We start from the raw sequence: 16,282 nt of genomic DNA on the forward strand, positions 1-16,282 counted from the left end.
AAATTAGTTTGACCCTTTATTCTGCGTATGTCACCCAGCGTTACAGTCGGGGGAACCCCGGGGAAGCTCTAATGACCGACGACGACTTTTCATATCAGGCGGCTTCCTACAGCGCTACAGCCGTCAGCAAGCACGAAACAAAATAGTAAACCACGGTGTCCTACGGGAAAAAAAGGGCTTCGATGTAATCCTCTCTCTCGAACGGGAAGCCGGATAGAAACCATAACCACCTTCGCCAAAAGCACCCCACCGCCGTGCCTCCTCATCCCCACCGGAGCCAAACACTCTGCTGGTGTAAATTGTCCCATCGAAGCCATCGGAGTCAGCGACTCTGGTGTTCTTGTCGCCAGGGTTGCAAGCTTCACACCGGGACAGGGTTCTGCAGGGAGAGAAACAACGCCAGGGGCAAGAAAAGGAGCAAACGGAGCTGTCTGCGGGGCAGCAGGGGCTCCTCTGCACCTTCCCAAGTGCACGGAGACCCTGCTCCTGCATCCAAAACTTTCATTTTCCCAGGAGGAAAAGCGGTGGGAAAGGCGGAAGGAAATAATTTTAAAATGAAAAAAAAAAAAAAAAAAAGAAGAAGAAAGGAAAAGGGTTTCAGGATCGGACCTAATAAATGTCAGTGCTGCCGCATCCGTCAAGGTCTGTTCTACATGGCACAGGACCGCTCCAGCTGGAGCGCTCCTTTCGCCGGCAGGATTGCCGACCCGCCTTGAGGAACAAAACCAAACCCAAAACATCCCCCCGATGCCACGACGACTGACGGCTTTAGGAGCAGAGAGCTGCCCCCGAGCCCGCGCTGGGGCCGGGGCAGCCTCCGGGAAGCCGCTGACACCCCCCTCCCCACCGCCGAGGGCAGCCGGGGGGCTTGGGGGGGACGAAATAACAACCGGGGAGGGCCGGGGCGAGAGGGCGGCGAGTAAACAGCCCGGCCGCCTCTCGGGGCGGCTCGCAAGGACCGCGGCCGGGGGGCGATGGGCAGCAGGGGCTTGCACCGAGCCGCTCCCTGCTCGGAAGCCGAAGGAAGAGGGTGCGACCCGGCGCGGGGGGGAAGGAAGGAAGGAAGCAAGGAAGCAAGAAGTCGGCTGCGATGAAGAATCGGCGGCGCCCAGGCAACGCGGCCGCCTCTGAGAGAGGCCTGGGCAGGGCTGCATCGGCTTGGAGAAACTACCGCAGCCACCGCCGGCTCCGCTCCCTCAGAGCGCCAGCGCCCGGCCCGGCCCCCCCGGTGTTGCTGCCCACCCCAGCGCCCGCTGTCCGCCCCGTCTGGCAGCGCCGGCCGCGGCGGGGACGGCCGGAGGACGGCGGCGGGGACGCGCTGCCAGCGCCGTGCCGAGGAGCCCGGGCTCGCCGCGGAGGCTCGGAGGGGGATTCAGTCCAAGGCGGGAGGCTGCCCCAAGCGGCTATCGCGGTTGTGTCGGGATACAAACGGCCGCGGCCGTTTCGCCGGGGATTGCGCAGCCCCCCTCTGGCAGCCCCAGCCGGACCCTCCGCCCGCCCGCGGCCCCGGGCCCCGGCCTCCCCGCCAGGGCCCAGCAGAAAGAAAATAACCCGCCGACCTACGCACTTTCCCCGGAGCTGCCGAGGTTTTAAAGCGGCCCGGCCCGGCCCGCACGGCGAGACAGCCCTCGCTCGGGAAAACCGACTGGATGCGTCCCCGCGGCTCCTCCGGCCGCGCCGCGGCCTCACCGCCTCCGCGCTAGCCCTGCCATCCCGGCTCTGCGGCGGGAGCGGGGCGGCTCCGCCCTGGACACGCGTTATCAAACAACTTCACCGGCCCGAGCGCCTCCGCTTCCCACGGCGGGAACCGGCACCGGCAGCGGCACCGCACGGCGCACACGGGCAGAGCGGCCCCGGGGCCCGAGGGCGAGATCCCCGCCGGGCCCCACGGTCCCCGCCACGGAGCCACCAGCTCCCACCAGTGCCAGCCTCTGCGCGAGAGGGGAAATGAGGGACGTGGTCTGGACTGCAGCCTGAAGTCTGCTGAGGGGAAAAAGTCGCTGGGGAAATCCGTGTCCGCTTTCAGAAACGACACAAGCGGCAGAGCTAAGTGTTAAACTAAAGTTTATAAATTAAAAAAAAAAAAAAAAGTACAGCGGGTAGCTTACAAACATTCACAATTCATTTGAAGTAAATAATCTAGTTGAGTGCACAGTGCCATTAAAAGAGAAAGGAAGAAAAAAAAAAAAAAAAAAAGGAAAAAAAAAGCAATGAGTTACCTTGAAAGAAAGAGACTGTAATTACACTGCTGCGCAGATCTGAAATCCCCACCCCTGAAGGAGAGGTCTGCAGAAGAACTGTAAAAGGCACTGATGGTATTAAAATTTCCCGTTACATCGATTTCTTAAAAAGCCTGACTAGAAATATTCACATTGAATATAAAAATAATAACAACTTTAATACAACTGGAAAGTGCGAAAAATCTGTAACTCCTCCCTCCCCGAACACGGAAAGATCTCAGGAAAAAAATAAAAGAAAACTGGAGTTTCGATATAAGTCTCACCCTTTTGTGACATACTTATCCTTTGCCAGGGATCAAGGAGTACAGGAATAACATGGACAACAAGAGCAGGGGGGATCTGAAAGAGGCTTCCTTACATTCAGCACCATACAAGGCACACTCAGTTTGCAACGAGTTGGAAGACCAAGGACTCAAAACAGACGTCAAAAATAATCTTCCTTACAATCCACCGAGAGAGTCCTTGATCTCCTGTTTTGAGCTGCATTTGGTTTTGCGGGTTGTGTTTTTTTTTTCCTGTCCTTTTTTTCTCTCTCTTTCTCTCTCCCACACAAGATCGAGTCTCTACCAATCCGAAGCGAAATAAAACAAACAAAAAGTCTACACCAAATACACTGACAACATGGATACCATGAACTAGTCGTGCGGAATCACGAAAGTCCTCGGCTGGCGGGGTGGGGGTGGGGTGAGGGTCTGGGTGGGGGTGGCCAAGAAGTCCTACGTTGGAAGAGGAGAGGGTGAGGAACCATCCAAATAATATTAATAATAAAAATAACAATAAAATAATAATAAATACTGTCCGAGGCACTGAGAGCTGCAGCTGGGGCTCTGGATTTGAGAAGATGGATGGATGGATGGATGGATGGCAGAGGGGATATGGGTTTCCTGGCTGCCAGCGTGTGTGGTGGGGGTCTGGAGGGGGGTATGTATGTGTGCCCCTCACTGGGTGCCAGCGGCTGCGGCGCAGGTGGACAGAGCCCACCCGGGCAGGCAGTAGTAGGGGTAGTAGTAGGAGGGCTGGAGGGAGAGCAGCGAGGGCGGCCGCAGCACCTCCCCGGGGTGGTACTGTCTCTGGTCGTCGCGCACCAGCACCTTGACGGCCACCTTCTTGGCGGCGGGGGCGGCGGCCAGGAGGTCGGCGGCCATCTGCCGCCGCTTGGTCTTGTAGCGCCGGTTCTGGAACCAGATCTTCACCTGCGTCTCGGTGAGCTTCAGCGAGGCGGCCAGGTCGGCCCGCTCGGGCCCCGACAGGTACCGCTGGTGGTTGAAGCGCCGCTCCAGCTCGAAGACCTGCGCGTGGGAAAAGGCTGCGCGGGAGCGCTTCTTCCGCGGCTTCGGCGCTGCCGCCTCCTCCTCCCCCGGCAGCAGATTCCCGCACTTGCCCGCTGCGTCCTCCTCCTCCGGCGGGCTGCGATCTGCGGACGGGGCGAGAGAACACGGCGGTCAGGGCAGGCAGGCACCGACCGGGACACGCACATCCCCGCGCCCCGCTCCTCGGAGGGTCCGCACCCGCGTAGGGGTGCCCGGCCTGCCGCCGGGACTGCCGCCGCCGGCGGCCGGCGTGTCTCGCTCTCCTCCAAGCGCCGGGCGCTCCCTCGAGCTGCGGGCTCAGAGCGGCAAAGGACTCTCCGCGATCCGCCCTCCCTCGCTCCGCGGGACGCTTTTCGGGGACTTCTTCTGGCACAGCCCAGGCCCGTCGCATGGCCCCGCGGGGCCGGCGGAAAGCCCCGATCATCTCCCGTTCTCAGTACATCCTCCCCCCCCGCCTCCCCCCCCCCGCCGGGACCCTCCCGCCCTTCCCGCGCGGGTGCGGGGAGGCCGCCGCCGGGGCCGCCCCTACCTGACACGGCGGCCGACATCTCGCTGTCACTGAGGCCGGCGGCGTCCCGCTCCGCCGCCTCCGGGGGCTGCGCCTCCTCCGCCGCCGGCCGCCCCCCGCCCGCGGCCTCGGCGGGGCGGGCGCTGCCACCGGCGCCCTCCTCCTCGGAGCGCCGCTCGCCCTCGGGGTCCTCGCTGAGCGCAGAGTCCGAGTCCCAGCCCGCCGTGGTCCGCGGGGCCGGGGCCGGGGCGCGGGAGGAGGCGGCGGCGGGCGAGGGGAGCGGCGGGCCCTCGGCGGCGGCGGCGCCGCACAGCCGCCAGCCGCCGGCCGCCCCCGGAGGTGGCGGCCGCCCCGCCGCGTGGCGGGCGCGCTCCTCCTTCTTGTTGAGGATGGCCTGGATGGAGAAAGGCGTCAGGGCGTTGCCGCCGCGGACGGCCATGGCCCGGCGGCGGGCGGCCCCGCGGGCGAGCAGCGGACCGCGCCGCGCCTTCAGCTGGGCGACCGCATCGCCGGCCGCGGCCGCGCCGGTGCCGGGCCCTTCTCTGCCGCCGGGAGGGCGGGCGCCAGCGGGGGCAGCCTCTCTGCGCCGCCGCCGGCCCGCCCGCCCATAGGGCCGGGGCCGCCGCGCCGCGCTCCGCCGGGCGCCGCCGCGGGTCCCTGGCGGCGCGGGCGCTGCCTCCGCCCCGCTCTGTCCCGCCCCGCGCCCGCCCTCTCCTTTTTCTCCCGGCGGCGCTGCCATCCCTCACCGCCGCCCGACAGCGCCGGCCCCGCGCCTTCCCATTGGGCGGCCCCCGCGCCGCCCGCCCGCCCATTGGCTCCCCGCCGCGGGGCGACGCGGCTCCGCGGGGCGCGCGGCGGGGCGCGCCGCGCCTTAACCCCTTGCGGCCCGCGGGGCTCCCGCCGCCACCCCGCGCCCGTCCGCGCCCCCGCCCGTGCCGCCCGTGGCGGAGGCCGCCCTCGGAGAGAGGGTCCCTGTGCTTGGCGGGGAGCGGCGGCCTGCCCCCGGAGAGAGGGCGGTAACAGCTCCGGGGTGCTTCCCCTCTCGCCGCGCCTCGGCCCAGCCGGGCGGTGAGCGCTGCAGCGCGGCGGCGGGGAAGGGTCCGCGCGCGGCGGGAAACGTCGCGGGGGAACGGGGACAACGCGGCAGCATTCGGTGGGTGCTGCTCGGGGGAGAGCCTGGGGCAGTGGCTTGTTTCTCGGGCTCCGTCGGGAGCGCGATGCCGCGGAAGAGCCGCCGCGGGTCTTCGCAAACGGGCTTCTCACCAGGTCGTTTGCTTAAAAGCGTGGTCGGTTTTACGTTAGGGACGGACTTGGGTCCGTGGGGCTTTCACAGAGCCTTTCAGGAGGGCGATTCCTCACAGGTTAAAGACGGCTTTCCTCGAGACGGTTCCTTCCCTGGAAGAAAATGGCCCTAAACAAGAAGCTTTTCGAAGCTATTGCACGCACGTTGAGTTGTACAAACGCGACTCGCTTCAAAACCAACAATGTGCCCCCAAGCATCACGCTTTTCTTTATTTCAGACGTTATTGGCATTCTCAGAGCAAACAGAGAAATCCCGGAGAGGCTATCGAGCAGGTACACGAGAAATGAAACGCCAGTGCTTCACGACCGTGGGGTTTTGGTGCGTCAACGCAACGAGCTGGAGCGTATCAAAATGATACCCTCAAACTCGGCTTTTGCTTCGTGAACCGAATTCCCAGGGTGTTAACCTGCTTCTGCCCGGGCGTGCACCCACCTCCAACGCTGCCTTACTTGATCCCGCAGAGATGAGCGCCTGTTCGCAGTAGACCACGAAGCCACGATAATTGATTATCAACGACTCTGGCGCGAAATAAACGTTTTCAATCATCATTCTTACCCGGAAAATAAAATAATAAAATAAATAATCCCTCTTTGATACGCAGCACGGAGCCGGAGAGAACCTTTGCGTGACTGAGCGAGAACAGGCTTCTGAACAAAACAATTTGTCCTTCTGAATAAATTCAGCTCGTCCTAATAACCTTGCTTGGACTCACTCATTATCCCTTTTTTCCCACTGAGGTACTTCCCGGGAAAGCCATCGCTTCTGCCACCCAAGACTTCGGTGCCGCGACACACTCAGGAAAGATCCAGAGGGGATTTTTTTTTGTTTTGTTTTTGAGTGCTGGAGGAAAAAAAGAGGCATCTGGGGAAGCTGTGAGAAATCCACTTAAGAGGAGATGTGGGGAGGTGAAGGAAGGGTGCCCTATGCGGGCATTTTAAGGGGTGCTAAACAGCCGAGAGATTAACTTGGGGGTGTAAGAGGAGATGTGTGGACGGAGACCTGGGGAGAGAGGAAGGGCTCCGCGCTTCTAAGGGGAAAGGCTGGAGGCGCGGGTGGCGGGAGCCGTCGTTTGGTTTGGCGGTCGGAGAGGGGCTCTGGGCACAGCGGAGACAGGGAGCTCCGGGCAGGACTGGCCGGGGCAGCTTCCCGGCGTGCGCTTCTTTTTTTCCGGGCTCTGCTCAGGTGCGGCAGAGCGCCGAGCAGGGGGCAGAGCGGGCGGCTGCGGTCGGGCCGGGGCAGCGGCGGGCGGAGGGAGAGGCGCTCCCGGTGCAGCTCTTCCAAGCTCCGGCACAGGCAGTCTCCAGCTCGCGAAATCCCTGATTTACAAGGTTTCGCGTCCAAGCTCTTGAAAATACCTGCGATTACTTTACAATGTCTGTAATTCCTTGATAATTCACCCAACTCCCTGTCTGCCATCGCCTTTTTGCCTTTTTTTTTTTTTTTTTTTTTTTTCCCTCTTCTCTCTCCCGCCTCCCGGGGCGATCTCTGCGAGCAGAAAACTACTGTTTGGGGGAGGAAATGCCTGGGGGGGGAGGCCGGGAGGAGAGCGAGCAGCAGCGGGGATGAGGCGCAGGGGAGCGGCGGAGGGAGGCCGGGCAGGGCCGGCGGTCCCGGGGCTGCGGCGGCTGGGGGCCAGCTGGGTGGTCCCGCCGCGCCCGCCCTCCGGCCCCGCCGGGGGAGTCGGGGAGCGGGAGGAAGGGCGGCGGGGGGGGGCGGTGGCGGGGAGAGCGGCGGCCCGGCGTTGCTCCGCAGTGACCGCCCCGGCGGAGGGCTCGCAGCCGGCTCCCGGCCGCCCTCAGCTGGGCCAGCACCGGAGGGCAGGGGCTCGCCGGGCACGGCGTGCGGCGGGCACAGGGCCCCCTCCGAGCGTGTGTGGGAGAAACTGGGCTCGGGAAAAGGCTCGGGCTCGGGGACGGGGGACACACACACACACACACGGGACACGACGACCCGGGAACGGGCAGCGGGGTGGGCAGCCGAGCGGGCAGGGCAGCGTCTGAAACGGGGATGCCGGCGGGGGCACGATTTCCACCGGCACCCCTCCGCACCCCCTCCCCGTCCCCCGCGGTTTAGAAGCCGCCAAAACCCGTATTTTGTGTCGGATCCGCCGTTGTACAGATGCATATTACATTGCAGTGGGGAAAACCCCACACCCCGCCGTGCCCCATAACTGCCTCCCCCCGCGCCCCCCGGGTCTCCATCCGACATCCCCGGAGGAGCCCGGCTCGCCGCCCTCGCCCGCCCCCTTCGCCCGCGGCGGAGCCGTGCCGGCGGCCGGGCTGCCCCACCTAGAGGCGTCCCCGCCGCACTGCCCGGCCCCGGGCTGCCGGGGGGCTGCGGCAAGGCCACCCCATGTGGGGACAGCGGTGCAAAGGCACAGCCCCGGTGCCCGGCCCCGGTATCCAGTGACGAACCACGGTGCGGGCCGGGCAAGCGGGAGCGGAGCCTGCCCCCCCCGCAGCGTGAGGTGGCTTCTTGCGAGTCACCGGAGAGGTTTTTCTTTCCAGGTGTGCTGAAACTCGCTCACAGAAGCACTGCGTGGGGTGCGCGGGGCGATGAAGCAGGGGAGCATGTGTCCTGCTCATGGGCGCCTTATGAAAGCATCAGATAACCGTGTGAAAGGCAGCGCACGCATACACGAAGGTGGCTGCAGAACCTTAAAAAAGCCTTTGCAAGGAACATACACTTTTTATACAATATATAATGTTGTATAAAAAGACCCAGATGGTCCCCTGGGTGGGAGTAGCTTGCACTGGGAAAAGGAAATGTTATAACCTTTCCTTCAGGGTAGGATTTGCCCACTGTGGAAAATCAATTAGTGATGTAGCCTCCACGTGCCAGCTCTCGGGCAGAGCCAGGTTAGCTCAGTCCCTCTTCTGTCCTGACTCTGCCCTCCAAGCCCTTCTCATCTCTGAGGCATGCCAAAGATTTTCATGGCCCAGGGCTACCCCACACTTGTAGCCCCCTTGGCAGCACTTCCCAAAGCCTGCATGGTGGTAGGTAATACCTTTGCCATACCTAATTAGAGGTAATATTTTTTTTTCCTGGACAGAAGCTGTCTTCCCAGACTTACTACTGGTTTGCCTCCTGATATGCACAGTGATGCACATCCTTTCAGAGTCTCCTGCTGGGTCTGCCAGTGGCTTAGGTGAAAGATGACAATAGTACAAACAGTGCTTCCTCCTATGAGGAATTATAAACCCCTGTGACTGTTGGTGATGGGGAAGATATGGTTCACGGTTTTTACCTTTTCTGTGCTCCTCTCTGCCTGTGCAGCAAAATAAACATGTCCCGGACAACTTGATGGTATTTGCAAGGAAATCTCTGCTTTTGAACAGGTTTTGACTCTATTTCTTGAATAATAATTTATTTCTAAGCAAATGTGACCATAGCTACACAGTAGGTGATAGTCGTGCATCTCTAGAACCAGTTCCTGGCAGGATTTCTCCACGCGTTTCATGAGGGACCTCACGTAAGTAACTGCTGCAACAGTCAGCCTTCACATTGCCTTTTGGAGTTGATGTCAGGATCCTGTGTAGTTGCTGAGATGTCAACTGTAAGATGCTTCTGGACTTCAGTGAGAGCAGGATATACCGCCTGCAATTAAGAGAAAAGTCTGAATGATTTTTAGAATCCAACTGAATATTAAACTTGGAGAATTTGCAAATATTATGCTGACAATGAAAACTTCAGTCCTACTAACTTGCTGACAACCTCTTAGGAAATTAGCTCAGTTGGTTTTAATAGCTGGTTTGCAAACCCCTACTCTGCTCATATTCCTTACATGGGGAAAAGCCTGTGTCCTTTTAAGGCTGGGAGGCTCAAACACAAGCACTCCTATAGAAGTTTAGAATCAAACTGAAAGGAATGCTTGAATCTTGCTGGTTGCATATATATGGTGACACAATTTGGCCCAGTTTTATTGCTTAGAGATTCTGTTTCTGGGAAAACCAAACCAAATCTCCCTCTTGTTGCTTCATCTTTACAATAAAGAACGAAGGCTCAGCATGCAGATTACCAAGCATGAAAACAAAACTACCAACATTTCATTTCACTGCAGGGCAGTTTTCCTCCTGAATTGCTCCTCCTTGCAAGACCCTGAAAAGGAAAAGCCATACGGACTATCTAATCATCACGCTCCCGAGAACAAGTAAAGCTGCACGGTCATTTCTGCCGCTGGTGCCAGGAGGCCGTGAGCTGTGTGCACGCTGCGAGCCCTGTCCCACAGCTGCGCTTAGGCGAGACCGTCTTTTGAAAGAAATCTTCTCTTTGACTCTTCCTTATTTTTGTGCTGCGTTTCCTACTACCCCGGTAAATGGCTGTATATTCCTCCTCTTCTGATTTATTTATCCATAGGATAGAAATACAGCCTGGCCAAGATTAACTTTATTTACTAATAAAAAGCAGACCAGCATATCCAAATGGCCAGTTGCATCTCATAGTCATTAATTAAAGCTTTTGAATTTTTCTGTGAAATAAATATTGTGATATTTAACTCCTGTATTTAGCTTTTTATCTGTTTCAAGCAATTTTAAAAGGAGGGGGTAGTCTATTTATTTGCACTCTCTGATAGAAAAATTGAAGTAGAAACAGATTGAATGACTTATGCCAAAGTCATATATGTGTGAGTCATCTATACAGTATCTGGTCTATCTACATGTTCTGGATTTCTCCTTATTATTTACTAAAACATTTTAATGAATATTCACCATATTACATGAGATGCATTGACTGTGTGCAAGTCTCTAGGCTTTTAAGAACACTCACAGCACAGATTAATCATTTGATGTTTATTTGGTACAACATCATATGAAGTCCAGATTTCCTTTACCATTGCTCCTCAATCTATAAATAAGTAATAACCTTTCTTACTTTTTGTTTGAAATAGTTGAGCTCACTTTTCATGTATGATGGACATTAAATCAATGGCTACATTGGGGTAACATTTAAATATTTTTAATGCTTCTGACGCTTGGGTAAATCAAGTAGGCCTGCTGGCCTCTCAGGATACTGGAACTGCTTACATTTGTAAAGTGATTTCATATCTTTGTCTAAGAAAGAGTCACCCCTTTATTGATAACAAGCCAACAGTCATTTTATATTAATTTTTATATCTCTTTATTATTCATGTCAGGAGTAGACATCCATCAGAGGTAATATCTGGGAGCGTTTGGGACTTAGCTGTTATAAATTTACACAGATCACCAATTACTCAAAAATTTCAGAATGTGAGATCAAGGACTTATTTGTTTCACATCTTCCTCACGCTGAATAGGGAGCTTAAACTGTGGAGGTAGGCTATGGCATTTCTGTGCATGTCTTGGGTGGTCTGTTGTGCGCAGTGCCGGCTGCTGGGGTGCCTGCTTGGGGCAGATCTGACTCAGGAGCGCCAGTACTGGGCTTAGGTGCCTCAAACATGATGTGTTGCAGAGATGAGAATCATGGTACATCCATCCTGCTCTGGATTCAGGCCTATGTGATTGACTTCGTATGTCTGAAGAGAAACCAGAGGTGTGAATTCACCAGGGTGTTCGGTCTGGCCCTTGGGAGCGCCCGTCCCTCTGCTGAGCAGAGAAGGAAGCCAGAGGGTTTAGACCAAGCATCTCATTCCATGCTAGCTCCATTCCCTGAAGGGAGCCCAGCCTCTCTGAGAGGTTTTTGTCACCTCTGGTGGAAAACAAGGCCCCCAGCTCTACATGCTGTGTGACAGGGGACTCCAGGCCTGCAGCTGCCTTACACGGCCAGGGTGTTGGCCTTGCCGTGATCCATGACCGACAACCCGTGGTGGAGCAGCCAAGACAAGTTGTTTGAGCATGGAGACCTTGGATCCAGCAACTGGTTTATGAAGTTAGGGCAATTAGCAGGTTCACTGTGTGAGTTGTTTCCACTGGCAATGAATTTGTATGTACAGTGACTGTACATTTCATATGAACACAGCTTTTACATTAAATCACTAATTCTTTTGGCTTGCTCAGTGAGAATACAAATACTTACATAAACTTCACAAATAAATTAGTGACTCTGTTTTGTTCAGTTCACATGCAAATTTAATTTCCTGCCTGAAAATTAGCAAATATGACACAAGCAGCCTGCAGGCAATACAGATATTGTTCATATTTTATGTGTGTCTCTTAGAGAACAGAGTCTCTGAGCATGTCAGTTATGGATGACTGCAAATATGCACCCTGTCTCATCCTTATGACACTCAATTCTATTCTCTCAGCATTCCTGTCTTCATTAGTGTTGTCTTTGTCTAAATGTAGAGATTCCGAGTTATACGTTGTCTCCTTCTGAGCATTTTTATTGTATTGAAGGGAGCACAGCCTGAGTGGTTCTCAGGGTGTTGCTGTCATAGAAGAAGCTATTTCTATAATTTATTAGCTAGACACATTTTGAGATTTACCTAACAGAAGAAAAAAATATTAAGACAGGTGATGGATGACAAGAATAAAAATGTATAATAACGACAAAAGTAGTTTGCACCCTACCTGTTACATGAACGAGAGTAAATGAGAATGTCAAAGAAATCTCCGGTACTAGAGGACTCTTGGACTTAGTGGAAAACTCTTAAAATGCAAAAGGGACCAAACATGTGGGTAGACAAAATATTAGTTATGAATCCCTCGGAAACCCAAGAAAGTCCTTTTATTTCACAAGGAGTTTTTTTCACAACAAAAAGGTGCAGAAATGTGCCTGCAAGTGAAATGAGGAAGGCAGAGGAGTCCTGGCTGGAAGGACATTTGGTAATACTTTCAAGATGGCAAGTTGTGATTTCCTGCACTATGGATGAGGTTATTGTTGGCAGGAGGAATGAGAGCTTTCTGTTCTCCCTGCTTGGGAAAGAAGGTAGTGTGTGGTGTGGCCTGGTGCTTTATAGTATTGTCTGTATTTTATGAGAGCTGATTAAAACACCCACACTTTTCTCTAGATACTCTCAGTGTTCCAACCCCATATAGGACCACTGTAGACTGCTGCCTGTAGGAAGTGTTAAAACCCAGTCTTCAGCCAAAAATGCTGCTATCAACTGTCCTTCCATATCTCTAGAGGACTTCTGATGTGGCTATATTTCTTTCACACAGTGCACACTTTGTGCAACACCTCTGTGTCAAAGGGACTCCTTTTGAGAAGGGCTGTGTGGGGGAATGTGTTATTTTGCATTAGATATGCTCCCTCATCAGGAAATACAACTCTTAACAAAGCAAAGTGTTACGCTTCATAGCTCCAAAAATATGCCTGCAGCATAGTCTTCTGCAAAATATGCAAAAAACCCCTTGTAGTCTAACCTCCATGTACTGTCACTATGATTGTCTGGTCGACTGGCCATCCCAAACAGGAATGGTATATATACACATTGATCAGCTGTGCTCCGGTTGATATTTGTATCTCTGACTTTGCTCATAGTTTTATCATTGAGGAGACAAAAATTGTCCAAAGGCAAAGGACCTTAACACAGAAAAGTATTTCATTCACAGGGTTTAATTTAGCTATTTTAGTGACTGCTCAAGAGATAACTGCAAGAAATTCCTGCAGCTGTAAAGTGTGTTGACTTTGAAGCCCTGAGAACTATTGGCAGACTCTGGAAGAGTGGCAGTACCCTTGGAGAGAAGAGCTGTCATCCCTGAAGTCTGTGGGGCTATGGCTGTACCTGGCATGGAAGAGCTTCCACCTTCCAACCCCAAATGCCTTGCTTCTTGGCCTGCATTTGGCCAGGGGCACTATTACAGCTACTAGAGCTACTTCTAACACATGGTGACTTCAGAAGCGGGCCTAGACAGGTCATATAACTGCTTTGGTGTTATGCAGCAGCTGCTTTTACGGAGAGCATATTAAGTGTCAGAACACGTGGATAATGAGATAGTGAGATCCTTTCAGTGAGGAGAAGACAAGACTACCAGCTGTGGAGCTGAAAACTAGCCTGTCATCCACAAATCAGTGTCACGACAGGAATCTGTGCATTGCTTCATTTCAATAGCCGTAGCCATAGGACATGATGTGTGGTAGTGGTACTTCTCATGAACATCTCAGTGCCATACTCTTACATTTAATAAACTCCTTTTCAAAAAGTGTTGATGCTGTGCCTCATGGTAAAACTGGTTTATGAAAGTATTGTGATGTTACTTGATGTAGCAAGCTTCGATATGCATCCCTTATCATGTGTCCTAGCATCTGGGCCCCAGCTGACATATTGATATCACTTGTGCGTCTTCTCCAAGGTGCAGGGAATATTTGATGATTTCCTTCAAGAATGGGTGTTATTTTCCCACCTGCTGGCTCAGCTGGTGTTGGATGTTGATTCGGTCCAAGTTCTTGCTTGTGGGTCCTGTGAGCCTGAAAGGTGATTCCAGTCACATCAGAATTAACTACAAAAAAGGAGGAATAAAGGTGGCTAATGATAAGGGAATTATAATTGCTCTAATTAATGTTTTCACGCCATATCATCTTCACTCTCATCGGCTGGTAAGAGAAAATATAAAGGCCCCTTAGCCCCTGTCTAACCTGTTTGGATGTCAGTACGTCCATGTACTTTTGCCATCCACAAAAGTTCTTGGTCAAGGCAAGAAGATTGAGAGGAGGGAAAAGTGGAGCTGAAGGAAGGACATTTTAAGAAATAAAAGGAGGACAAGAGCAGAAGCAGGGGTCAGATCTGCCTGATCCAAGAGTATGCAACAAACTGGTGAGGGAAAGAAGAAAAGGGGGAGGGCAGATGAAAGGGAGGGAGAACCAAGACCTGGGAGGGACCCTGTGAGGGAACGGGAGTGCATGGAATCGGAACAAATGGATGTTGAGCAGAGAAAGACAGGTGAGATGAGAAATGAGGATGGAGGGAATTAGGTCAGCACAGTGCTAAGAACAGAGGGCTGGAAAATGGGAAGTTCTGGGCAACGTACCTGTAGCTGGATTGGATGGCTTCTATTAAACCTCCGAATCTAACTTGTTACACTTGAGAAAAGATGTTAAATGCATTGCTCATCAAGAGGCTTGATGTGCCTGTAAACACAGACCCTGTTATGTTGTATCTGTAAACATAACACTAGATGAGTTTAAGCCTATGCATGGTATGCCATCTAGCATATTCATGAAGACAGAGTAGGTAACAGGTATTCCTGCCGAAGCTGGTGGCATCCTGCCTGTGCTGACCTGGGCCCTGCAGCGGCTTTAGGAGGGGCCGGTGGACAGGCAGGCCAGCATGTCCAGGCAGCAGTGGCCCCAGGACCATCGCATGTCAGCTCCTCCTTGCTCCTCTGTCGTGCCCTTATGGGTCCGGTCTGAAGGGCTCCAGGCTCAGGGTCCCGCCAGCGGCCGGAGCGGGGCCGGGAGCGGGTGCGACTGCACGGTGCGCGCTGGGCTACCGGGCAGGCACCAGTTGCCATCTAGTGGCAAGTTTTAGGACTATCTGTGAGTGGAAAACAGTTTTTTTCCGATCAACCTGCATCTCAGCAATTGCTTTTCTAGAGAAGATTTGCACGATTTGCCCCCCAAAACCTCCTGAGTGACTTGCACAGAAACAAAGGGGCTGATGCACGTACGGGGGAATGAGCTTCCCTTTCTGCAGCATGCACAGAGTCTGGCCTTGCTTGGCAACCAGGCAAGTTACTTCCCTGCTTTCTAGGTGTGGATTTTGCAGGAGGAAAAGGCTGGGAAAGTCTCAAAACCGGCCGAGTGAGACCTCAGCCCTGCTGGGAAAAGGCTGGCTCCCTTACTGGCAAAATGGCAACACTTCCAAGGAGTTCAGCAGCACCAGGATTTTCACCTCTCACTTGTAATGATTCTGGCCGCTAACAGATTATTGGAATATGCTGAAAGTTTTCTCATTATATTTTAGTGTATTCACCCTTGCCAGATCCCAGCTAGACCAAGAGACGATATTCTAGCTGCGGGGCAAGCACAGAGAAAATATTGGTCCAATGGATATGTTGCACTTTGGCTCCACACCATCTCTTTCCCTTGGTCAGTGAGAGTTGAAAAGCTGATGCAGATGGACTGTTTCAAGTCTGATGCCCTTGAGTGAAAACAAAAGTAATTGGGCTTCTTTCCCTTTTTTAAAAGCTGACAGTCACCTTTTTTTTTTTTTTTTTTTTTTTTTTTTTTTTTTCCAGAAGAGGCAATAAAAGCTGAGAAAATTCCAGAAAGGTGTGAAAAGAGGGAGAAGTGAAGGAATGAGATCTGGGAAGGATGCCCTGCATTCACTGGTGTCTTTGAACAATGTGATTATCTCAAGAAATCAAATGGACTAGTCCCAAGAGAAGAATTAGGTGAACTTAGAAGAGTGAAATTAAAAAAAAAACATTTTGTTATTTTCGTAAAAGGTAGGCAGCTATGAAGGAATGGAAGAATTTTCCTTCTCTGTCTAATAGAGTGCCTCAGTACAACACATCCCCACATCCAGTACTGTGGTAGCATTTGATTGTCTTTGTATTCACTTATGATGGATTATTCCATTTTGGATTATTGCCATTGTGGTATATAATCATAGTAGCAAATATTATCCAAATGTATGTTAAGTACTTAGCACTTACACCCTGATCCTACTGCTTTTTTCAGAAGCAAAACTTCCCTAATTCTGAAAATACAATAAAACTGTATTAACATCTATTATGAAGTTATAACGGTAACTGGACAGTGTTTTGTTCATGCAAGAAAAATGAAGCTAACAATATGTCTGTAACAGTAAAGCTTTGTGAATGTGTTATATGGCACAGCTGCCTCTCTCCTTTCTTGGCTACACTTGAAGAGGCTCCTTGGTCTGTTAGCTCCAGGCGAAGGCAAACTGATGTATACCTGCAAAGCTTGACTGCAGGGCAAAAATCCGAAGCCTTCATATGAAAAATACAGCTAGCAAAAAAAACCCCACCCACCAACATAGCTCTCAACAGTGAAAAAAAAAGTATTTTCTTTTAAAATGCAAACCACTTTCCTTGTT

General features: G+C 53.4%; 1 protein-coding gene across 1 annotated transcript; it reads right to left on the minus strand.

Annotated features, from left to right (window-relative positions):
* Positions 1–2,009: 2,009 nt before the first annotated feature.
* NKX3-2 (NK3 homeobox 2) lies at positions 2,010–4,497 on the minus strand. The gene is made up of 2 exons (XM_074903761.1): positions 4,080–4,497; positions 2,010–3,654 (listed from the first exon to the last, which is right to left on the minus strand). The coding sequence occupies exons 1-2, from the start codon at positions 4,495–4,497 to the stop codon at positions 3,179–3,181; spliced, it is 894 nt and encodes a 297-aa protein (XP_074759862.1). The 3' UTR covers positions 2,010–3,178.
* Between the last annotated feature and the right edge of the window lie 11,785 nt (positions 4,498–16,282).

This window comes from Athene noctua, chromosome 4, assembly GCF_965140245.1.
Source record: "Athene noctua chromosome 4, bAthNoc1.hap1.1, whole genome shotgun sequence".
Taxonomy (NCBI): domain Eukaryota; kingdom Metazoa; phylum Chordata; class Aves; order Strigiformes; family Strigidae; genus Athene; species Athene noctua.